Source organism: Sceloporus occidentalis, unplaced genomic scaffold (genome assembly GCF_023333645.1).
Source record: "Sceloporus occidentalis isolate IW3139 unplaced genomic scaffold, rSceOcc1.0.p SCAF_154, whole genome shotgun sequence".
Classification (NCBI taxonomy): Eukaryota; Metazoa; Chordata; class Lepidosauria; order Squamata; family Phrynosomatidae; genus Sceloporus; species Sceloporus occidentalis.
Window position 1 is genome coordinate 2,113,484 of NW_028317134.1, and position 25,026 is coordinate 2,138,509.

A 25,026-nucleotide genomic window follows, 5' to 3' on the forward strand; every position below is an offset into this window, starting at 1 on the left:
ATCTCGAAGAGCTTACATATTCATCAGTCCACAGTTAGACTAATTGTTTATAGATGGAAACAATTTAGTGCTGTGGAAACTCTCTCTAGAAGTGGGTGCCTAGTCAAGATGACTCCAAGGGCACAACGCAGAATGCTCGATGAGGTAAAAAAAAAAAAAAAAAAGATCACTGGAAGGACAGATAAAGGCTTTAGAGAAACTGGTTAACACCTCTGTCCATGAGTCAACCATACACAAAGCATTGGACTCCACAGCAGAACACCATGGAAGAGGCCACTGCTCAAAAAAAAAACATCGTTGTGTGCCTGAAGTTTGAGTTTGCCAGTGAGCCCCTTGACACTCCACAAAATATTTTTTGGACTGATGAGACAATGGTTGAATTGTTCAGGGAAAGAAACATGCAGAACTACTATATGGCTTAAAAAGGGCACCGCGAACCAACATGAAGATAGTATCCAGACTGTGATTTGGGGCTGCCCAGACCTTAACCCATTAGCTATGCTGTGAAATGACCTCAAGAGTTCACACCAGACATCCCATCAATATGGTTGAGTTTAAGCAGTTCTGTAAAGAAGAATGGTCTAAAATGTAAGAGTTCACTTACTTTTTCCACCAGCACTGTGAATGTTTAAAGGGTGTGTTCAATAAAGACATGAAAGAAAAGACCTGCCAGCAACCATCACTCCTGTGTTCCAATGGCACATCGTGTTCGCTAATCCAAGTTTAAATTTAAAAAGCTAACTGATGTTAGAAGTCCTTTTTGGAATTATGTTACAGCCAGAAATGTCATTGTTTTCCATAAAAACAGCTAAGTGACCCCAAACACTTGAACAGTAATGTATATACACACACAATGGCAGATCAGAGGCAGTGGGGGCTTACACTCCAATTTTCCCCCATAGAACAGTACAAAAAAAACCCCAAAACCGTGAAAAAACAAAGCAGTGAAACACACTGCTTGTTCAATTTCTGGAGGCTGCCTTCAGACAACTTATGACAGCTTGCTGTGCTCTTCCTCCTTGTAGCTGGTGTCCTGGGGTCTGCAAAGTGGAGGGGCTCAGAAACAGTGAGGCCATTATTCTAAGTCTTTGAAGCACATACTCTTAGAAGTATTGAGAAATTACACACTCCCCACTTTATGTAGTAATGATGTGAACATATATGCCAAGTGACCAAGTATAATGCCCAGGCTCCATCCCATGTGCCCTATTTGTGGATTCCACACGCAAATTTGTCAGTGGAGATTGCAATGGTGCCGATTGTTGGGACAAGTCTTTATTAGGATCCTAAGCCCTGCTTTCGGTACCATCTCAACCAAATAGTCATTGCTAGCAGCTATGGATATTATTATTAATTGGGTGACCTAACAGGTCAAAATATGGATCTAAAGTTCTAAAATTGAAATAACAGCTGGGCTATTCATAATATTCTGAGTTTCAGCCTCTTTCAGCAAAGCTAAATTGATATTTTTTTAAGGTCATTTACCATATTAAGCTTCAGCAATAGCTTTTTTAAATTAAGTCTAGACTCGGCATCTAACATTAATTGTAGATTGTCATACTAAGAGGTCCTGGCCTAACCTGAAGCTAAGCTCATGCGCCACTGCCCTAACAAAACAAATACTAAAACTCTTTCCTATGCAGTGTCAGCTTGATGTATGTTACCTAATATCTGTTGCATTAAAGACCAAAGATTTATAGCTCAGAGGCAACTCTTCTCATTCCGAGCATTTACTACAGCTCTATTTTTTCAAAAAATACTTAACCTGTCTTTTCTAACCCTGCACAACACATGGTCGATTAACTATTTATCAATTCTGGATTACGTCTTACTTGGTGTGGAAAAAGCTCATTTTGTGAATTTAACAGGCTAAGAAATAGAAATTAGAACAAGAGCATAAAGTTTGATTAAAACTTGTTTCTACTATAAAAACCTGCAAATACGTTCTTTTATTTAACTAGTGTGCATTGTTGGACCAAGGACACTTTTTCATGATGGTATTTGTGCTTTAAACCAATACTTCCTGATGCTGGATACCTTGTGCTCCTTGATAGGTCAATGTGTAAGCTTCACATGAAGAGTTTAAAGAAGATGTGTACTTACGTGTACCACGCTGAACTTTCATATATCCGGCTCAGTGTTAAATAGGAAACAGAATTGACCAAGGTGTCCAACGTCTATCCTAAATCCGCATACCTGGGACCTGCTTGTGTTTGCCACCTCCTTTTGCATCTACTACCTCCCCGTTCTGACATGTCTTCAGCGTGTGGCACCACATTCATCCTACCTCTCAACTTCTGTAAGGACGGGATGCACTCAAAGTCAGCTAGCTCGGGAATTTCACAAATGGGGCCAGTCTTCTGAATTTAGTCTGCTCATCATTATCTATGTTAGCCATATTTGTTCCCTGGACCCTTTAAAGGTTGTCCTTGCATTATTGGGTATTTATGAACAATATTAAGCAATTGATTTCCTACCTCATATACCGTATTGGCTCGAATATAGGCCGCACTTTTCCCTCCCACTTTAAGTCTTTAAAGTGGGGGTGCGGCTTATATTCGGGGTCTAGCGCCGGGCAGGCAGCAGGGTTAGGATACAGATCCCCCGCAGCGGTGCAGGGGACCTGCATCCTACTCTCCGATACGCTCAGGCAGCCTCCCCTGCCAGCACTTTCCACGGGGGGGGGGGGGGTTGGACGCGGCACAGGAGGTTGTCTAAGCGCATTGTGCGGAGGGTCACCGGCTGCGGAGGTTGTTTACCCGCATCGTTTTACCTCTGCCCCCAAGACTTACCAGAGCAGACTCCCGGGTGTCTTGCGGGGCCGGCGGGGGACATCTACGCAATACACGTATACAACTTCCGGTGCCGGCACATCCTCTGAGTCCCGGCACCGGAAGTTGTATACGCGTATTGCGTAGATGTCCCCCGCCGGCCCCACAAGGAGGAGGAGGACAGTGGCAGCATATCTTGCGATACTTGCGATAACTCCATCTGCACTATACCCAGGGGTATTTTCACAAGCTTTTTTATTTTATAATTCACACATACTACAAACTACTACAAACATTAATACATGTAATGAGAAGAAGCTGTCATTCAAGAATAAACCCCCCCAAAAAACTAATTGAAGGGATTCTTCAGTGTTCAAGTGAGCCCCATGAACAGTGAGTACATATAAAAGTCAATTATATTATATACTTTCACAGCAACCTAAAAAAGAAAAAAAAAGGCTTATAGAGGAGCTGCAGCTCCCCGTCTCCTCCATGGTCATGGAGCTGACCGGCAGTAAGTATATCATATGCCAGGTGAGGTGTTCAACCGATCGCGTCTCCTGCATGGCAAATAGCTGCAAGGTGGACCCACGTGGCTATCACATGCATTAAAAGGAGCATATAACGGCTGAGGCGTCCTTTAAATCACTGAGACTATTGAAACGTCTTGCGATGTTAACACTTTTTATTCTAAGTGTTTAGAATATGTATGTGTTTTTATAAGAACTCTTAGCTGTTCTGTGTTTTTTTTTTTGTTTTTTTTATACATAAAAACATAGCTGCCAGTTACTATACTATGCTACATTTACTAATGAGTTATTTATCGTATCGAGAGTCTTTTTTTTATTTCATGCACGGAAAAAGTGTGAAACAACTCTGTCATCACTCCAAAGGCGCACACTTATTTTTACTTCTTAGTGGAACTCAAAGCTGACACGTGTTCTGAAACAGATATGGCGGTTAAAAGCTTTAATTTACATATAATAATGATAGTTTGCCCTCGCGACTTCTGAACCAAAAAGTTAAAGGTGTAGAAGCGACGGAAGGCAGACAATATGCGACTACTTGAGGAGGTGTTATATTAATGCGGCAATGTGGTAATAAGTTGCCATGGAAACAGATCAAGGCTGAGAAGGTAAAATACCCCATTTTGGTTTTTGCAGCATTTATTAACATAAAGTGGAACAGGACAGATGTATTAGGAAAGTGGTATTTACCTAATTGAATTTAACAGTTACCTTACACACTGCATTTATAATTAATTACATTTTATTATTTCACATATTCCAATTATCTCTTAGGACAGATAGTGTCTCTCTGGAAGTCAGATCCATCTGCTCCTTTTTTCCTCCCCTGATGCTCCACTATTTTAGGAGATCATAATGTTTGGATAGGTCTGAGTATATCCCAGAGTTTTACAGTCATACACGTCACAGTAATGTGCAAAGGAATGGCACAAAGGCGTTTATTAACTAAATTGTGCAACTAAATTCTATGAACTGCCTTACCCAGTTATGTAAACATTTATTTATATGCCATACAAGTCACACAAAAAATGGGAAAGCCATGTCAACTTAGACAAGTGTAACTCACCCCCCTCCTCCCAAAAAATCCAGAAATTTGGTACTTCTAATGATTTATTGCCTACAAGGTAAATAATAGCCTGCTGATGACAAGATTGTAAGCTTGTGGGCAAGGCTCTCTCCACCGAATGTATCGGTTTGTCAGTCTGTCAGTTCTCGTCTTGTCATACCCCTTGAATATATGTATTGTTTTAAGCGCTACGTAAATTGTTGGCGCTATATAAATAAAAGATAATAATAATAATAATAACAGGCTAGTTAGGAACCCTAACAACTGGGAAGAATCCTGCGCAAATGGCTAAATATGGAGGGAAAACACAGGCCATCCTAGTAGGTTCTATACAATATTTCCCTACAAAAATGCAAAGCAACTAGTTGGTTAAAATATTGTTCCGGTTTCGCACTGATGAATATATAGAGCAAGTGATGAAATTATGCGTACGGCAGAACTGGAGTAACAATATGCTTCATTGACGTTTATTTCGCAATGTTATTCAGTGGTTCTTAAATCCACAAAAATATCTATTACATGCATATCGTCTTAACACACATTGGAAGAGAAACTTTAGTAGCCACACATATTAGCCCGTGTTTTGCCCTCCTAAATAGTTGGGATCAAAAGGCACGTCTAATTTTTTATTACAATGTTATTACGTTATGAGGGGTTTGAAGTGCCATTAATCAGTTGATAATAGATATTATTAAAAGTTTGATGCATACCATTGCTACATTGTGCTATGTTCATCTTGTGTGCCTAGAAACGTGAGGTTTTATTTTAGGGAGAGGTATTTGTGGCCGATTAGCTACATTACATGCCATCAATTTAAATTAACGAGATGTTGCTACATCATGTTGTAAACCATGGGCCCATCTGTAGACGGTCATAAAATAACTTTACACTGTAAAGTTTCCGCTTCATTCGCGACCTGACAATGGGATTTCAATACAACCTTTACAAAAACAGATCATGTCAGACAACGGACACTGGCTGAGCTTTGGGTAGGTGACAGATGTGAAGTCAGAGCTGGGTATTATAAGCCATAATGACTTAAATATGGAACACACAAAAAACAAACTTAAGAAAAGTCATAGATTGAGTTCAGTGTTGGATTAATCCAAGGCTGGGTAAATCGGCTTTTTATTGCGGAATATGGTTCCTTGCTTCCTTGTGTTCACCTGAAAACAAAACTAATGAAATAATTAAACTGGTAGCGTACTCCTTGTAAGAGTCCTGATAGTTCATCACGTAGTAATTGGACTAATTGATGTTTGTGGCACCTTTTCGAGTTACTAAAGCAAATATAGCTGGTCATGTCATTTAAAAATGAAAGTATCTGCTGGTTCATAAATGAGACTTTTAAAGACGGAGCACGCAAAGACAAAACTCTACGACCCAACTGTGATTACTGAACGCAAACTACAATTTAGTTAACCCGCAGCCCAAATGAAAATAAATGACCAAATAAAGGCTACAATCTTAGGTTAGCAAATATATGGAACTGTTAATTAATTGCCTGTGGAAGAGTTAGCGATTTTTACGTGTAACTAATAGAACGCTGCTCTTGCTGTGGAACGCAGCCATCACAATCCATCTGGCAACGGAAATTTACACCAACAGCAGGAGGTTCACCTGTCTGGAAACGATGATTAGGAGCCATTAGCTGGAAATTACGAGAAGCTGTCAGCGCAGCAACTTTCCGGATAAGGAATAAATATGGAGCGAAAGTGAAAGACTTTGAAAACTCTCTGAAAAATGTCACGGACTCTCGACCATTCAAGTTAATGTTGGCGAAGTTTCCTAGCACCTTCTAGCTAGGATTTCTTGGTATATTCTAACAGTGGAATATAGTGTTAAGAGTGTTTTTTTGTATTTGGAACTTATCTTAATAATTTAACTACTTTGAAAATAATTCTAAAGTCCTAAAGAACTTTAAGAAAAATCATCTATTAGTTATCTGCCATATAATGATTTAGATCAACCAAGGCACTGTGTCCTAAGTTTGAAGAAATAGCTCATAAGTCTTCATTTCAAGAAGTGAATCACTACAAGAATAGGATCCAGAATGATCCCCAGTTAGTGTGTATATGGGCATTGGTAACGATGGACCCAGGGGCAGCTCCAGAGGTCAGGACATCATTTCTACGCTCGACATACTTACCATTGGTAGGACTCTCTAGACAAGGGCAGGTTAAGCGAGAAGGGCCCTATTTTCCTAATCTATTTGTTCATCTCAGTTTGCCAATTCTGATTTTGTCATACCTTTAAAATGTATGTACTGTAGGAAGCACTGTGTAAAAATAAACGATATAAAACTAATATCAGATTAATTAAGGTTTGACGTTTTCATAAGTAATATGTTTGCACTCCTCTTTACTACCATTCACCCGTAAACTTATAAAATAACACCCCAAGTTAGAAATGTATGGTACATTTTTTTTTTACTTCCTGTGTGTTACTACAAAATATGTTCCTTTAAACGCTTCTATTCTCTTTTGAATACACAATCCCTTTTCAGAACTTAGTCTTCTGTCCTTATAGGTGATCCGCAAATCAAGAAGGAAGTTACGAGAGAGAAGAAGAAGCTTCTATAGCGTAACATTTCTCTACGTTTGAAGACAACAGTAAAAGTTATAGTAAACACCGAAAAGTAACAGCATTTGGTAAGAAAAAGTTACAAAACATACAAATGGTGTGATCAATTCACTTACGTATCTATTTCGAACTGATGATAAACAGTGTGGTATACATTCTGTACACGGGGCGGCAGTTGGAATGTCTTTTTTTTTAGATATATAGTGTAGAAAGTACAAAGTTCTTCATAAAATACACTTTATCCACTCTTTTTTATATTTAGATTGTATTTTTTTGGCACTATGTAAACCTGAACCAGCATGGTATTAAAATCGCAGAGCACCATATGTATACGTTCTTAACAGTGCATTTATTTTAAGAAATATTATAATTTAAAATCTGGTCGCATTTTCGTGTAGTCATGACAGCAGAAGACAAAGATTTGTAACAAAGATAATTGGGGAAGGAGGTGAGGGGAAAGAATCTTTCCGTTGCAAGCCTACGTGCCATCACCGAAGCAAAGTGTTAATAGATTCCACTTGATGGAATATGTTCAGTCTTGGTGTGGCTACAATGGATGCCTTGAGCCACCCAGGAATGAGAAAGATTGATCAAACATTAGGTTTCTGTGTCTCAGCAAGAAAAAGAAATGGAGTTTAGATTTATATTTTGTAATACCTTTCTAAAACATACACACACACACATATCTATATATAAATATATATCTATATATACACAAACATACATACACAAATAATTAAGCCATATTATAAAAGGTTCCTACATAACAGGTTTGTGATATTGACTTAAATACTTAAAGCATTCCAAGATATAATTGTGATGTAATAAATAAATGTATATATACATATATATATATACATATACACACACACACATATATATATACATACATACATACATATATATATACATACATACACACACTGAATTCCCTTCTTGAATAAAGGTGACTTTAGAACATCAGTTAGCAGAAATATTTGGTAGGTTATAGTAAAGATAAAAGACAAATTTTAATTTCATATTTCAACAAGAAAAAAAGCACTCCAATACTATTCAAGCTAGCTTTTTGGTTATGTCTAAAAAAGTCCCTTAAAAAGTCAACAATTATAAAAAAAAAAAAAAAAAAAAAATATTAAATTTGCCATTACAGATCTTTGTTCCATTAGTAGGATGCTCCAGCTCCAGTGCATTATGCACTTTAATGCAATATGATGGCTGTTTGGTCCTTTAACTTTTCAGGTTGTCCCTTTTGCAAATGCATGAGGGGGTTCTGCAGAATTAGCCCCCTATCAACACCCCAGCTGCACGTGATCTACTCACCTCCCGTCAACTCCAGCCCGGGAAACGCTGCGGTTGGGGTCTGCTTGGATCCCCCTGCGCATGCATTGATTTCAATGGAAGCACTTTATGGTCACTGATCAGTGTGAAGAGCTGCAGAAGCTGGAGCGTGAGGCAAGTTCTTTAAATTCATTCATTTTTAATTTTGGAAGAATGCATGCAAAGCCCACAGTGCACTCTAATATGCATTCTCCTATAGCGGGGGTGTCAGGGACGTTTCTCATCATTTAATGTAAAAAAAAAAAAAAAAAAAAAAAGGTTTGAAAACCTATTTGTCGGGGATACATTGAAATGGAAAGGATTGGGGTTTTGTTTTAATGTTTTGCAGGGCCGATGATTTCAAATAAAATGTAAAGAATCTCTGGGGAATTTCTGCATGTTTTAAATTAAACTTTAAGTTGTTGCCAAGTCATAAATCCAAATGAATTATTTATTGTAAAAGACTTTTTTTAATGAACGTTACTAAGCAAGCTAAATAAGATCTCTTAACACATCAGTTCGTTGTGGTTATTAACACCTGTCTAGATGTGTGTTACACATTTCAACAGATTCTGACTAGCTATGAACTCTAATTAGTCTGGCTGCCAGGGAGGCACTAATAATACTGCAATAATGTATTAATACGGATTCACAAATTAAAAAAAAAAAAGTATTATATATATTAAATATAAATATATATATAAATGTTATATCTCTAATATAGAAAGAGACTTTAACGTCAGATAAGAACCATCAGGTACCCATCTAGACTGCCCGCTTTTCCTGATGTTATGACTTGGACCCTAAATCAGTCCTTGGTCTTGTCCTAAATTCAGAAGAGAGACCCTTCAAGATAAATCTTCAAGAAGAAAAGAAAAAAAAAAAAGGTTTATCCATGTTGTTGTAGAATGCAAAAAACCAGAGTGTTGCAGAATCTTGTAATACCTTTTTTATTGGACTAACAGTATTTAAAATAATAGACGAGCTTTCGGGAGTCCTCCCTTTATCAAGTCAAAAGCATAAAGGGAGGACTCCCGAAAGCTCGTCTATTATTTTAAATACTGTTAGTCCAATAAAAAAGGTATTACAAGATTCTGCAACACTCTGGTTTTTTGCATTCTTATACACTGGACTAATACGGCTACCCCAAACTACAGTTCCATGTTGTTGTGCAATACCAAATAGTAATTAAAATAAATAACAAAAGGCACAAAACCCAATATGTCTGAATACCTTATTATTAAACATTACGCCTTGGCTTAATGTGGATAGTTTGGGGTTTCATTAACCAGACATCAAAAAAATAAAAAAAGATGTGTACATAAAACACACACGGAAACGGAAATCACGACAAATATTTTGTGTCAACATTAGAAAAAAATGTAACAATATGAATTTTTTTTTTTTATTTTATTTTTTTAAGAAACCAAGAATGTCAATATTTTTAAGCGTTCCAATAAGTGACGATTCGCAAAGGCCGCTCTACAGGCCACAAAACTAAACAAAATACGGTGTTCTGTTTCATTTATTTGGGCATAAAACACACAGAGTAGCACAAAAGCTTAAATGGTTCTTTACATGCTACATTGTTCGGCCTATTAAGATACTTGTTGTTTCGGTGATTTATACCCTAATACATTTTTGATGACTGGTAACTCCAATAAAATTGCTTGGGTGCCGACTACATTGATTAATAATTCTAGAGCATCGAAACTGTCAAGAATTCATGTACGAGTGTAAATTACTGCTAGGAGTATATTAGATATTCCATAAAACAAAGAATAAAAAGGTTGGTTTGGTAATTTTATTTCAATTCCATTTACTTGTTTTAATTTATATGCAGAGTTATCATTTTCCAGAAAGGCTTGGCTTTTTTTTTTTTTTTTACTCCGTTCTAGGAAAAAAGCCAAGAAAAAAAAAATCGTGTACATCCAAAGAGATCATACAAATTCTACCGTTTCAAACACAGAAAATACATTTACATTTTGGCTTCACTATCGGTTCATACGAAATCCTTAAATGCTGCGAATAAGCGTTTGTGCAGCCCAGCAATAAACTGAAAATCAAATGCAAAAATGGTTTGTGATCCCTCAACTCAACTGTGTTGATCAACAGAAATCTGTTTAAAATATTCCACAGAATCGTTTAAAATAAATATAACTGCGGAGAAATAGTTTTGCTAAGGTTTTTGATTAATTTAAAGGGACACTACAACCAAACGCACGTCAATGCATGCGACAGCCAAGTGGTCCTTTGGACCCCTTTGCAAATGCATGGAGGGGATTCTGCAGAATTGCCCCACACCATGCATTTGCCTTTCATTGCCCCACAATTCATACCCCTGTATACAAAACTACACCAAAAACAAAAATGCCCCTCTTTAGGCATTTGAGATTTGGGGAGAAACGGAAAGAAGAAGACTTTTCTACAGTATCTTTACAGGATTAATAAAATAGAAGAAATAAAAAAAAGAAGAAAGGTGTTATTTTAATAAAACACATGGTAGTACCTGCTTAACTATGTAAAAGACTATATAATGCTTTATTGAAAAACCTATTTTCATATTTCATCAAATATATAGAAGAAACATGAAGGGTAAATGATTTTTGCGACTATTGCTGAAGGCAATCAACAATATGAAAAGATCAATCAATTCTAAAAAATTTAACCCAACCTAACCTTTGATCACATGTATTGAGGTTAATAAGCTATTTTTCATAAATTGTTAACTGGAAGTATATTTGAGGTGGAAAAGAGCAATATTACAAAAATCTTTTATTGGCAGAATTGCGAAGGGGTAATTAATGGAGACATGTAGGCCAAATTACACCAATTACATGTGGGGTATATTAGGAGACTAGGCAAAAGATGAACAGGGGCCAGATTTCTGTCTACAGCCAATTGGAAGGCACGGAATGGAAGTAATCGAGGCAGCTGATTGGGTTGGAGAAGTTGATGACTTTGACAGCACGGTTAAGGTTTAATTGATTGGGGGTTAATGAGAAAGATATCCGTGGAAACAAAGCTGCAATTAGACAGGTGTTTTGTAAAATGAAGGAGGACAAGTAAGAAATAGCTACATAGCATGTCCAAATATTCAACATTTATAGCAGCTCTGTAAGTGCCAAGCAATGCATTAACATTTATAGTGGAACAAGATGTACAAGAGTATGAGGGATAGAACACAATACGAGAAGTTCTGAGATATATAGGTTACATTTCCTTAGAAGAAATGGTGCTGAGACAGGCGTGGGGTTAGGGGCTGGTATTTTACATGTGTGTATCAATGGTGTATAGAGGGCACTACAGTCCAGACGAGCTGATGTATTTGTCGAGAGAAGCATTGTACGCAGAAAAGTGAGGACACCCAAAGATTGAGCTATTGGGAATCTCGGCTTCAGAAGGAAGAGCGAATGACAGCAACAGAGAGCCGTGTCCATTAAAGGAACAGTCTAGTTCATGTGACAATGTCTCCAATGCATTTTGCGGTATGCAAATCGGTGCAGGCACTCTTTAGTTACAAAAATAAGACTTCTGCCTGATGTAACTCCTCCCCTGGCTGCCCCGGCTGTAACCAGGAAGTGTACACAGGCGGCATTCACGCTGCACATGCTCAGTAGCACCCCCTCCTAGGTCAATGAAATAGTGAAAACTGCATGTATGCCAACAAAATATCAGTGTTCAGGCTGCATACACCTGGCATTCTCTCTCTAAAGCTTATAAGTATAAATGCGTTAGAATCGATGCAACAAACTCGAACACGCATTTAAATGAAAACAGGACTGGATTGGATCTTTAACCCCTTCAAGACCCGGACGTACCTGGTACTTCCTGGTCAAAGGTCACCGGCAGACCGGGACGTACCAGGTACGCCATCGATGATGCGCGATCCAGCGTCGCTATGAACGCTGGGATCGCGAGGGGTGGCTGCTACTGACCGATGGGTGTCCCCAGCGATCCGTAGCAGCCACTCCCCCTCAATTCCGTGCACGTGATCGCTTTGAAGGAATTTAAATATTTTTTAAAAAAAACGTGGTCTTCAAGGGAAGACGCAGTTTGCAAACGTCGGTCCTGAAGGGGTTAATAATCAGTGAAATTCTGGAGAAGCATTGCATCTTACTTAGAGGACCAATATGTAAACATCAATGCGTGTGTAGGTCTTCGGGGGAAGGTCTGAGATTTATTTGTGCACATATAAAATGTTTACTACTGGATGGAACAAGTGTGAGTGCACGGATATAATAGTGAACAATATGCTGTTTAAAAAAATCGTTTAAAAAAAAAGGCATTCAACTTATATTACAATAATCAACATGTTAATAATTAAATTTCCAATGTATTCCCTATGTACCATCAAAGAGGGAAAGACAAATCTCCCACATATATCTGGCTCCCTACTACATATATACGGTTTATATATATTTTTTTTTTACAAAACTAATGATGCTCCAAGTCTAGCTGGCATCTATGATACATTAACAGACAAAGCCAAAATGTGCTATGAATGTAGGACATCTTGGTGTGCAAAATATCCCTTTACTATGCCAGGAGAATTAGGACACTAATTGCAGAGTCAGTCATGTTCTGGAAAACCACCAATTATTAAAGGGAAAAAACTCAAGCAGCTGGTTAAAAAAAATGTAGTTTCTAAAAAAAAAAAAACCAAAAAAACCCCCCATTTATTTATAAAAAAATTATAGTGCACAATTTCCTAATTACCTCTGAAAACTAAACAAGGAGTTAAGAGTCCAAGAACGGGCATCACCTTTTATGGGTTTAAGCCGAATATTTATTTCAGTGTACTTTAGCTGGATTGCATCCATGTCTTAATAGACGTAAATATTTTGCTAGACCCCAGGGAGTTCGTTTTTTTGCCAATATGCTTGTGCCTAATCTGAGCAATTGGTTGGCAGCAAATTTAGGGAACTGCTAAAAATGACTGATATTCTTTAAGTTTTGCAAACAAAGTTTTTCCAGACTGGTAAAAATTCATTTACATTAGGGTACACATATAATTAGTAAGTAAGAGATAAATTGTTACAATTTGAAAAATGTGTATATTTATTGCCACACGGTGTTGTGTGTTGCAGGCTGGGGTGTAGCACTGTATGTAGAGGGGCTACGGGCTGTCACAGTACGATAGTGTGTGCAAATTGTGTTGAGGGAATAAGCTGCCAAATATTGTTGTGTGGGGGGCTGCTGGATAGTATTGTGTGCAGGGAAAGGAAAACAAAAACCAAATAGGGCAGAGAAAGAAAGATAGGAATAGAAACAAGAGAACAAGGAGATACTGTATAGGAGAAAAAAAAATGTGCATCATTTTCAAGAGGGGCACAGATGCTAATAGTAATATTTTGAAAATGACAAGCATAAAATCTGACTTGCAAACCATCAGAGGTTTATTGAGGGCAGGTAGATGAATAAACATCATACATAAAAAGACTTATTTGTATTGGGTATCTTTACATTGAGTTTGATACATGTTTAAAGAGAAATGCTTCCCCCTTTCGCAAATTATCCAGTCTCAGATTTCGATTGCTAGTTGACTGCCCTCAGGGACGAGCCTTCTGGATATATAACAATTAGTGGGTTTTCTGTCATAAAGCTGGAAGGAGGTCAGATAACGAGAGACAGAAGAGTTAAGTGGCTGTCCCCATAATATTTAACTCCTCAATATTCCTCAGACATGTGTGCCTTTTAGGACCCTACAAGTGATGTAGACTCTATAAACTCACCTGCAGCTATAAACAATTTCACTCAACATGGTGCTAAACAATGACAAATAATGGCTAATTCTGACCAATGAAGTAAGATCAGTGGTTATATCGCCCCTTACTTACTAAACAAGAATACCTGCCAACAAGGAAGTGGAAGTGAGATTAATAGCCTGCATTCCCCATAACATTAGTCTTCTTTAGTGTTGTCTTAGTATTGCTTTTAATGAAAGTGCTGTGATAGGGACTTTTACAAATCACAAATTAACATGATTTTCCAATGATGGAATGAGGACTACTCTAGATTTTTAGAATCACATTTCTATGGATATACTGGCGACATATCGCTTGGTAACCTTGCAGGTCTAAGTGTTCTATAAAAATGTATCACTAGAATCCATGTCCGCAGGGTTTGTCTATTCTTGTTCCAGACAAAAACACTAAAATAAGGTAGTTCTTGAGGGCATCACCTCTCGGTCAACTGCAATGGTCAGTTTGTGATATGCGGAGTAAAACCAGATGCCTTTGTTACAAGGTTGGAATGAACATGAACACAACAATATTGTTCCTGATGTTTCCAGATTTCTTGTTCATATTGCAGATTTTAATGTCTTCAATCATAACTGGAGCATAACGAAGATACGTTTCCAGGAAATTAATTCATTAAAGAAAACATCTCCCCCCAAAATCACTGTTCCTTTTTGCTAAAAATCAAAGTCTTTCTGGCTCTCTTTTGCCCTAAAAGAACACTTTCCAGAGAGGCTTGGCTCTAGAATTATTATTATTTATTGTTTTATATAGTGCCATCAAATTCCGTAGCGCTGAACAATGAGTAGACACCGCATAGATGGTAGAAGACGGTCTCCAGCTGCATCCAAACCGTACCATTAGATCCTCACTAACTACAGTGCGCTGAATCATTTTTCTTATGAGTACAAAAAATAAGTCTGGACTCTTTAATTATAGTAAACAGCTCTACGAATGTCTGTGCTGCTTCAACCATTGGGCTGCTACCCGACGATTCCTTAATGAAGGGACACCTACATATCTTTACCAATATTAGCAAACAAATGTATTATAGTATGTGCGGTCTGACAGTGTACTCATTTTGGAGATATTTGTGTTAGAAATAAGGGAATTATTTGGCCGATCAGAGGATCTCTCCAACCGGCTCATGATAATCTCTCCATGCAGAAGCAGGACAGTGGGCAGCTACACCAGACAGTGGTCAAGAAACATGCAAGGTTTGGCTATCTTATGATGCCGGGCCATCACTTTGTTTACGAGCGCGTCACCTAAAACGGATCTCTCCACTGGTACCACCTAATCACAAAGCGGTTCCTGTTTGGTCATTTGAGATGTTGGGAAGTAAGCACCGCCGCTATAATCCCAGAAAATTTAACAAAGTACTGTATACAAAAATCAGACACAAACTGCAGGTTGACAAATACGTTTCTGCACCAACTCTTTCCTGTTGATTAAGTGTAAATCAAACAGAATTTTATTCTGAAGCTTTTGTAGTTATCATAAAGCAGGCAGTTTAAGAAAACTATTCTTCCTTCGGTTTTTTTTCTTTATAGAGCGGCAGAGAAACCGTATATCCACAGTATGTAATGTTTCATTTAAACTTGGCCGCATAGAAGATGGAATGTACTTTCTTTGACAGTAAATCTACGTATGTCTATTTGTACTTCAACATAAAGTCTCAACATAAGTCTCGAAAAAGATTTCTCATCGCAATGCAATTCCGCAGCAGGGACGTCATCACTCCATAGATCTTCAGCAGACAAAATGCAGTTGTGTTCAGGATGCAAAATTACCGCTTCAAGCGTTTTCAGTGCATACGACAAAATCCTGGGGCCCTGCACGCTGTGTTTAGGGCCCTCTCCCTCCACCTATCTATCTATGCTATCGCTGATCAGTACGCGACAACAAATTTCATTTCCGAATCCAAAAAAAGCCTGAACCGAAAGGGTAGTGTTATCCAAAAACAAATTAAAACATTTGTCCGAATTGTTTTTGGTCCACTCACCATTATATGTAGCGTGTAAAGGTTTTTAGAGCAGGGAACAAATAAATATAATTTTCTCCTAGAAACTATTTCATAAATGGCTGGGAAACGGTGGTTAAATATACATTCTCTTCTGTGATTACAATGTCCATTCCTTATGTACAGGAAAGAAGTGATCCATTTGTCTCATAACATTCTGTAGATATGGTGGATGTTGTGATGTCACGTCATGTCACATCACGTCACCCATCCACACACCACAATCTCACCACAAAAGCCCAGTCTCCTGGCGGCAATCCTGTCAAGAAACCAGTCGGACATGTCTCCATTGTTGGGGTCATCCTAATCATATGGTGTGAATTCAATATACGAAAAGGTATTGTTTGAAGCCACTAAACTTTACCTTACATCAAGCAACCAGTAATTATCACAAAGAAAGCCCAGAAACAGGCTGTGTGAACTTTGCTGAGTTCTTCTACTTCCATGTAACAGATCCCTGCACACAATTCAAATTCAGCACATTTTCAATTAGCAACGTCTCAATGTCTAATGATTAGAAAAGTTCCATTCACTTACTCCCGTTTTACCACCACTTCCATTACTTTAATAGCCATGGTGTTGATAACTATACAAAATCCCAATAACCTGACCATTAGCACCACATCACTTCATAAACCACTCCAGAAGCTTTCTAAAACTACATGTATCATAGGCACTTTAACCCCTTAAGGACAATGGGCGGTCCCTAATTCCATTGAAAACAATGCATTTTGAACCCGTACATGTACAGGCTTTGTCATTAAGGGGTTAATGCAAATTAACAGGTTTTATTTTGCATCCCAGGGAGGGATTCATCAGTGGCCTCTCTGTACATTGGTACCCCACATCTGAATTGGCAAATACACCTCTGCCACCTCCAGTGCTGGTTTGCGCAGGACTCAGCATTCACACTGATTTAGATGGTAGCGCTTTCCTGCTTTCAGCAGCCAAACCTGGTACAAAATACAGATGCTGGAGAAGACGTTTCGCCGGATAACTTTTATTTCTTACAAAGAACTTTAAACTGATTCTTTGTTGGCAGAGCTACATCAGGTTTTAGCAAGATTCTTTAAGCTTTGCCAAATCATTTCCCATAAAACATGCAAATAAAAATTTGCTCGTTGTGTGGGTCTTGTGTCATCTGCTTAAAGTCCGGCTATTTGAACCCTTTGTGATAAATGTAGGGCCAACACAAAAACTTTGTATAGCTGGAAAAACACATATATATGTATATGTGTCACAAAAATAGGCAGATTCACTTAGGTGCAAGCAAAGGTAAAATATTTAATAAACACAAAAATAGATGAAGAATATAAAAAGTAGATAACAAAAATAATACAAAATAAGTCTTACAAAACCTTGGAGAGGAATTCAGTTCATGACATCTGTCCTATGCATTCCTGAAGAGGGAGGGAGGGAGTGTTTGGGACTTGAAGAGTCCGTGGATGGCAAGTACATCTCCCCTCTACCTCTCCTGCCATGCCTCTCCAATGCCTAGCTTATATGCGGTTTGGATGATGATTTCAATCTAATGGTCTTCACCTGATTGGGTGTTCAAACATGCTTACTAAGGTCTTTACACGTCTAAACCCTATTTTAGGTGGTCACTGTAAGCATATTGTAATGCCCTTTTACAGTCACAATTATACCATGCATTAACAAGTTACTATCCTATCTATAGAATGCCTGTTCAGCAAATCCTTCATTCCATACTTAAGGTCAGGAAAACCTTTTTCCCTATCATTGAAGCCTATTAATATATCTCAATGATCATTTATTTATGAACAATGACTACATGTTTTTGACTATGGCCTATACCAATAATTACATATGGTCCTTTTATATTATTGGGGTTAGAAGAGATAATAAATGTGTTAGACTCTTTTACACCCTTCACTTGAATGAATACTTACTACTTGTAGGTCTCGGAACGGATATATTCAAAAACATGAGACACTCCGAGTTGGAACTGGTCAGCTATTGGCGTGACCCAGGGGTTGTTCTCAGCTTTAAACACCTGCTTTTGACCAGTGAGATCCAGGTTGCCTGTAAAAGAAACATTTTATTACGACTAACATTCATTTTGAACTGAAGGACGAGATCACATTACAGAAGTGAAATCCGTGATGATGCAATCCACTGAATAAAAACTAAACAATGCTTTTCTGTCCATTAATGCTTTACAAAAGTCCTGCCCAAGTTTTTAAAACAGGCGATATATCATTGGTATCCCTGGCCCCCTACTCTGGATTACTTACCTGGAGAGACAGCTATTAGTGGGGTGGAAAAATGAGAATTCACTCCAAGGACATGTGAAATGCTCCACACCAACATCACCTCGAGCATCTTTAATGAGAAGATGATGCTAGAATAATCGAGACATAGCTATACATTACCTGTGGGGCAAATTTTTTTTTTAAACCCTCCTCTTTGGCTGCTTGAGTGGTGAGTGCAAAGTAATGACCATTATTCTTATTAATCTGGATTACAACGGGTTAAAATCAGGAAGGGGGAAACTGCATAAATTATTTCAGCAGACTGTTAATAAGCAACAGATGTGCATTAATAAATGTAGCATCCCACGCACGATACGAACGTCGGCGCGCTGCAGGTACCATCAGTTCTGTGGCGCTGCTCACAGTAAGAAAATCTGTGCGCACCTGACTCGCAAATTCAGGTGTTATCTCTACATTTTTATATTCGGTTAAGGGAAACGCACCCTGGACTAAATCATACTAAAGTTTACTGGGAAAATATCAGGATAGAGCATTAAGGAAAGAGACTCAATGGTCCAGTCACAAAACGTGAAACTCATCACACTTTCCTTACAGTCACCCCTCGCTGATTACTGTACCGCGGAACCCTGCAAGTCTGACCTGGAATTTTAAGCCCTTCTCCCAAGTTCTCCAGGTCAGTTCTCTGGGCAGAGGAAAAGTGTCTAAACAATATAGTCGTACCTACAGAAATGAATTCTGCATCAAAGTCCTAAATTTGAGGCAATCAGCAGAAAAGTCCAATTGGCTTCCAACAGTCCTTGCTCCACATGTTGAGCTTTTCCCCAGAATCGGATTTAATGGCCCTATGTATCAAGCGGAGGACAGCCCTTTTAACCTTGATAAAATCAATGAACGAGTAACACGCATGAGACAGACGGGGGGGTGGGGGGGTTCACGCCTGACGTGTTACGGTGCAGCCTTGGCCATGCATCACTGGGTTAAAACCAGAGAAGGATGAACAATACACTTCACCCTCTGCCAATCAAGCAGCAATTGCCCTAAATGTTCCACGCCTCGGTGGTCCTGCTGGAAACCATCTTCCTTTATTAGAAAGCTCAGAAGCAATAGTGTTTAACAAGGATCAAGCAGCATGCAGCCAGATTATGTACCGCGACAAAGAGAACCTAATAAGATGGAAGGTGGCGAGCCTCACATTATGCTAGCCGGCTGCAAGAGACGTACCGGCGTTCCCTCTGCTCTTTCCCATTCACTTTCAAAGCGCGGACGGCAGGAGGAGAGGCTGCTGTGTGATTAGCAGTCACCTCTTGACCAACGCTGCCATAAAGATATATATCACTCACAGAGCTGTTCTGCAATTGCAAATTGGATTTTGTGTTTATTGCTAAAAAGCAGAACATGTCTTTGTTTCCAAAGTCACATAAAGTATGTCCTCGCCAACTAAATAATTCTTCTCCATAATGCACATCAGTTGCAGAATACAACCCTTTACATACCCCTTTTAACTGTTGGGGGACCAAAGGGGTGAGAGCATCTCTCCGGCAAAATAAAAGTTAACAAGCTTTTCAAATGAGGATTTGTTTTGTGGGCTTGACTCAGAACGCATGGCTTCCAAAATTCTCAGTGTTCCAGACTCGCAGACTGTTGCCAAGTGGTTTAATTTTGTTTGGCCGCTTTTAATTTACAGCCCATATTGAACAATCCTGGGAATTCCAGTTTAACTTCATCACCTCGCACGGCTTGAGTTCTCTGCCGCAACCCGCACAGCAATGCCAGTCTTCTGCTCCATATGCTTTGCAATAAAGGTTCTGACAGACAGAGGAGGTGTTAAGAAATGTTTAATGACAAATAGGGCCCAGCGGTTTGTTTTAATTAAGGAAAATGTCTTGCCGAGGAACATAACCGGCCCTTTTCTCAAAAATAAACAATGAATAAAAGAAAGCATGTCTACCCGCGCCCTCGCAGTACAAAAGAGAAAGCACTTGCTGAAAGTTTTAAGAGTAAGCGTTTAAAGATATCAGAAAATAAGCAGAGTCTAAAAGCATGAAAAAAGATCAAACACCAGTGATACACTAGACACTACATGAAACACTAATTTGATTAATAATAATAACACCAATAATTTAAATAAATAAAATGCACATTAAAGCTTGGAATATTATTTTTTTATTTTAAAGAAAAAATGGCTTTATAGTAGAGCTGAGCATTTTAATTTAATGACTTTTCTCAAGGCCCCCATCAGTGGGGTACCAGCAAAAAAGGGCCCAGCTAGCATGCTTTCTCACCTGAGAGCAGGGTGGCTGGGCTCCTTTGCTTGGCCGTAGGCAAGAGCCCAGCGGGATCATGTAACTTGCCTCACCTGAAACCCGCGGTAGTAGAGACACTGGGGTTACTTGGCTTCTAGCTGTGTCACATAATTGGCAGAGTGACGGCATAATTGTAATAGACTCGGCAGAGGGATGGCTGCCAACAAAGGGCATCTGTACGTCTATATTAGCGTTTGTGTTCCTGTAAAGTAAGTTAATGTTGATGAGCATATGATGTTCGCATGTGTGTATCCGTTACAGTATGGTGTTAGAGTGTGTAAGTGTATGCTGTTAGCTGTCAGATTATGGGGGAGATAGGCAGTCTCTTCTGCGTCAGGTAAGCGCTCAAAATGGTTTTATTTTTTATTTTGGAAGAATGCATATTAAAGCACTCAAATAATACTTTAATATGTAATATCAGACTGTCCCTTTAATTGAGTATTATCAGGGACCAAAAGCTCTTAAACTGGCTTGTGTTCCCATCGGAAACAGCCCACAGGAGCCATCGAAGAAGAGGATGTTTAAACACCAAGTTGTTGGCATCTAAAGAACATCGTGTGAGATAAGGATTTATTTTCTTAATTAAGACAGAAGGTACAATTGACATATTAATGTAACTTCCTATTGTCACTTAAGTAGCTAAATTCCAATTTTATTAACAGTTAAGGAAGGGATCAAACCGAACATGCTTTGCACAACCTAAGACTAAAGCACCATGTAAAGTTATAAGTGTCGGGACATATTTTCAAATTTAGCTTTTTTACTCTAGGGCTTGGAATTTTTATTACTTTAGAGCCGGGGAGTTAAGGCTCTGCGATGAATGCGATGTTCTTATTTCGGCAGAGAGAAAATAGCGTAAAACGCGCTCCACTTCATCCTTTATTCTAACATTCCTTTCCGGGGATGTCCTCTAAAACCCAATCAATACACAATATGAAATGATTAACCCTTAATAAGTCTTTATATGTACTTTATAATGTTTCCTATTGTCATAATAAGCGGTTGGTGTGTGTAATACATGACGTTCGTGGTCATACGGTACTACGTGTACAATCTGGGTGCATCGTGGATCCCAATCCAACTGCATGATCAACGCTGAACGATAAGTCGCAAATCCACCATTTATGTCTAAATTGTCTGGAAGACTGTTAAGGCCACCCCATCCAATATTTATACTGTGATGTATATCATATATGAATGCCAGGTCTAGAATAAATTATCCAGTGTAACTTTCTGCTTTATATAGACATAAACTTATATATAAATTCTAGCTTTGTTCCTTGCAGTAATATGCACCGAGAGGTGACATTTAAAATTATTAATTGTGTAGTTTGATTTATATAGCACCATCACAGGCTGTAGCGCTGTAACATTAATTTATAGAGCACACCCAAATTCCGTAGCGCTATTAAATTTGAGGGAGGGTGAAAATTAAAAAAAAGTGGATGATTAACAGATACTTTAATATTTTTATGTAAAAAGAAGAGACACAACTTAACAAAATAGCTCTGTAAAGTATTCAAGTTCACCGGAAAGGACATATGAATCATTACAAGGAACTTTGCAGGGATTTGACAACGCATTAATCCTACACCACAATAACAAAGGCGAGATTAAATACCTAAAGACCATGTCCCGGCGATCAAATGAACACAGGATGGAGTCATCGTCTAACTTCTCTAATCAACAATCTATCACAGCTAAAGAACCGGAATATGATATCGAAGAAGCCAGTCAATGCAACGGACTCCATATTTCTCCAGGCACATGATCAGTTGGACATTATTCTTCAACCAAGACAAGGGTAAACGTAGCATGTGCTGCAGAGTTTTCCAAATAAAATAAAAAGTATATTTGATGGATCTCTAGCTATCCGGCTTGTGTGTGTGTGTGCTTTCAAACAAAAATCGTTATATGAAATGATTCTAAGTACACAAGACTTTGTTTAATGTGTGGATCTCGCTTGTGTGATTAGCCCCGGACACTGCGGTTAGGGCAGTTAATATCACACTTTTACATAAAGCAAGTAATGCCTAGATTGAATGTTGCACCCCTCTACAACTGCAAAGCATTACCTAATAATCATCTATTGTAGGAAATGCTTATGGGATATGATGTATGTAAGGCTACATCTTCTTTTCCCCAACCAACACAGTGCAAGAAAACTATTGAACTCACCCTATCCAAATATACTTAATTGCATTGGGACGTAAAAATCCCAAAAGCAGAATATAGCATTGGGGACAGAAAAGAGGGACTGTCAATTACAGCGATCAGGGTGCTGGGTTGTATAGCGAGAGGTTCTGACGCTTTACAGATCTCCGCTCAGACATCACCTAGACCAGGGCTTGACAAATTTGTTGTGAATCTAGGCGCCAGCTAAAAAAGTTAGGAGCCAGGATTTGTTTTTAAAACCAGCAGTTGGTCAGGAGTGATCTGATCATCATCAGCCCATTTACTAAACTCACAGCATTTGACCTGGAAGCACCCTGGACTTTCAGGTCAGTGCTGTTTTTTTTTTTTTTTTATTCTTTTCTTTATTTTCTTGAATTTTTTTTTTTTTTTTTTAATTCTTTCAATGCCGATGTTCCATTGGAGCACAGCATTGACTGATATTTAGTCCTCACAAGCTTGTGGGGACAAATGTTAACCCCTGCAATGCCACGAATGTGTCATACACAATTGTGGCATTGAAGGGGTTAATGCTGCACTGTCGCTCTCATGGAGCGATAAGGCAGCAGGGCAGGGTTGGGGCTGGTGTCCACACATGTGGAGATCGAAGAACCCTCTGGCAGCTGGGACGCAATAGCTGGTCTATAGACCAGCCATTGCAGGGGGAGTCTCTTTGACTGCTTTAGGCTTCCATGCCTACAGGAGTCATCACAGGGCTTGTGGGGGCTCGTTTTTGCTGTTGCTGGTCTGCAGCAACAGCAGCAGATCCTCGTACAAAACGTGAATTAACCCCTAAAATGCCGCGATCGCAGCATTGAAGGGGTTAACGCTGCACTTTCGCTTTCATAGAGCGATCAGGCAGCTGGGGGGGTGTTGGGTCAGGTCCCGACACTTGTGTGGGGGCCCAATCAACACACAACCCCCTTCCCTGAAGCTGCCTGTGGCAGCTGAAAACGCGATTGCTGGTTCTCCTGCAACCGCATTTTCAGCCTACAGGATGACTCCGTGGGAGTGATCTCACGCGCGTGCAGCAGAGCACGCGCGTGGCAATTTTTTGTGGCTGTAACAGGCTGAAAACACCTAGGCGCCAGGACAAAATTCTCTGTCGCCATGGCGACCTGGGATTTGTTGAGCCCTGACCTAGAGTATTGCATACAATGCACACATTGGAGAGAATTCAGAGGAGGGCGACTAAAACGGTAAATGGTTTGCAAGATAGAAATGATCAGGAAAGCCTAAGGGAGCTCAATCTGTTAATGTAAGGAAGTTATAATTATTGAGAAGGTGGTGGGGCTAACCCAGTGATGGAATTTAAACACGCATTCAGCTATCCTCACTACGGGACCAGAACCATGTAAATCAGGAACATGTGCAGACTAGATGGGCTGAACGGTTCAATCAAATTCTGTGTTTCATTGATCCAGATAAAATTAAAACCTCTCCCTAAACACAAGAAAATGCAGCTCTTAAATCACTCCATGTGACTTCAGAACAATCCCCGAATCAACAGGTTTTAAAAAAAACACAATAAAAAAAAAATCAATCCATACTGTTCTTTTCCAAAATGCAGTTAATTCATAAAACAATCCACGTTTGCTCTTTTCAACACGTCCATAGGCACTACATACCAGAGCTTTACAATTCTTCCTGTGAATCATGTCCTTCAAACTGACCCTGACCTACAGAGCCCTTAACAACTCTGCACCCCCATCATCTCTACCCTCCTATCCAACAGCCCTTCACTCCTCTAATGACCTTCGGCCCTCTTCTACCCTCAATACCTCTTCTCCCTCCCGCCTTGAGGATTTCATCAGAGATTCATCTAGGATTATTGTGAAGAATATAAAACGAGACTATGATCTAAAGTGAAAGTTCCAGTACACAGTATTGTATAAATTAATGTTGATTCATGCTAAAGAAAGTGGGATTTGTTGCATATTTTTCCAATAAGCTTGTGTAGAACTGCAGGTTAACATTGCTGGCTGTTAACGGGTATGTAAGGGTTACTACTTGGATCACACTAAAGGTAAAAGCACTTAAGCAGACAGAGAAACACAGAAACATAGAATTTTAAGGCAGATAAGAACCACTGTGCCCATTTTTACGGATGTAAAAACTCAAATCTTAAATCATTGCTTTTATTGGTCTTAGATTCAGGGTAGCTTTATACCCGTCCCACAAATATTTAAATTCTCCCTCTGTATTAGTCTCTGTATCCATTCTGATGGGAGGCTGTTCCACCTGTCTACCACCCTGTTGGTAAAATAAAGAAACTACACAGCTATC

At 39.0% G+C, this 25,026-nt stretch overlaps 1 protein-coding gene across 1 annotated transcript in view; it reads right to left on the bottom strand.

Moving 5' to 3' along the window:
• LOC149280573 (ras suppressor protein 1-like) overlaps positions 1 to 25,026 on the bottom strand; it is a 55,336-nt gene that overhangs the window by 12,375 nt on the left and 17,935 nt on the right. Inside the window, exon 7 of the mRNA XM_089500392.1 lies at positions 17,942 to 18,074. Within this exon, the coding sequence (XP_089356518.1) occupies positions 17,942 to 18,074 (133 nt within the window). The remainder of the gene's footprint in view (positions 1 to 17,941; positions 18,075 to 25,026) is intronic.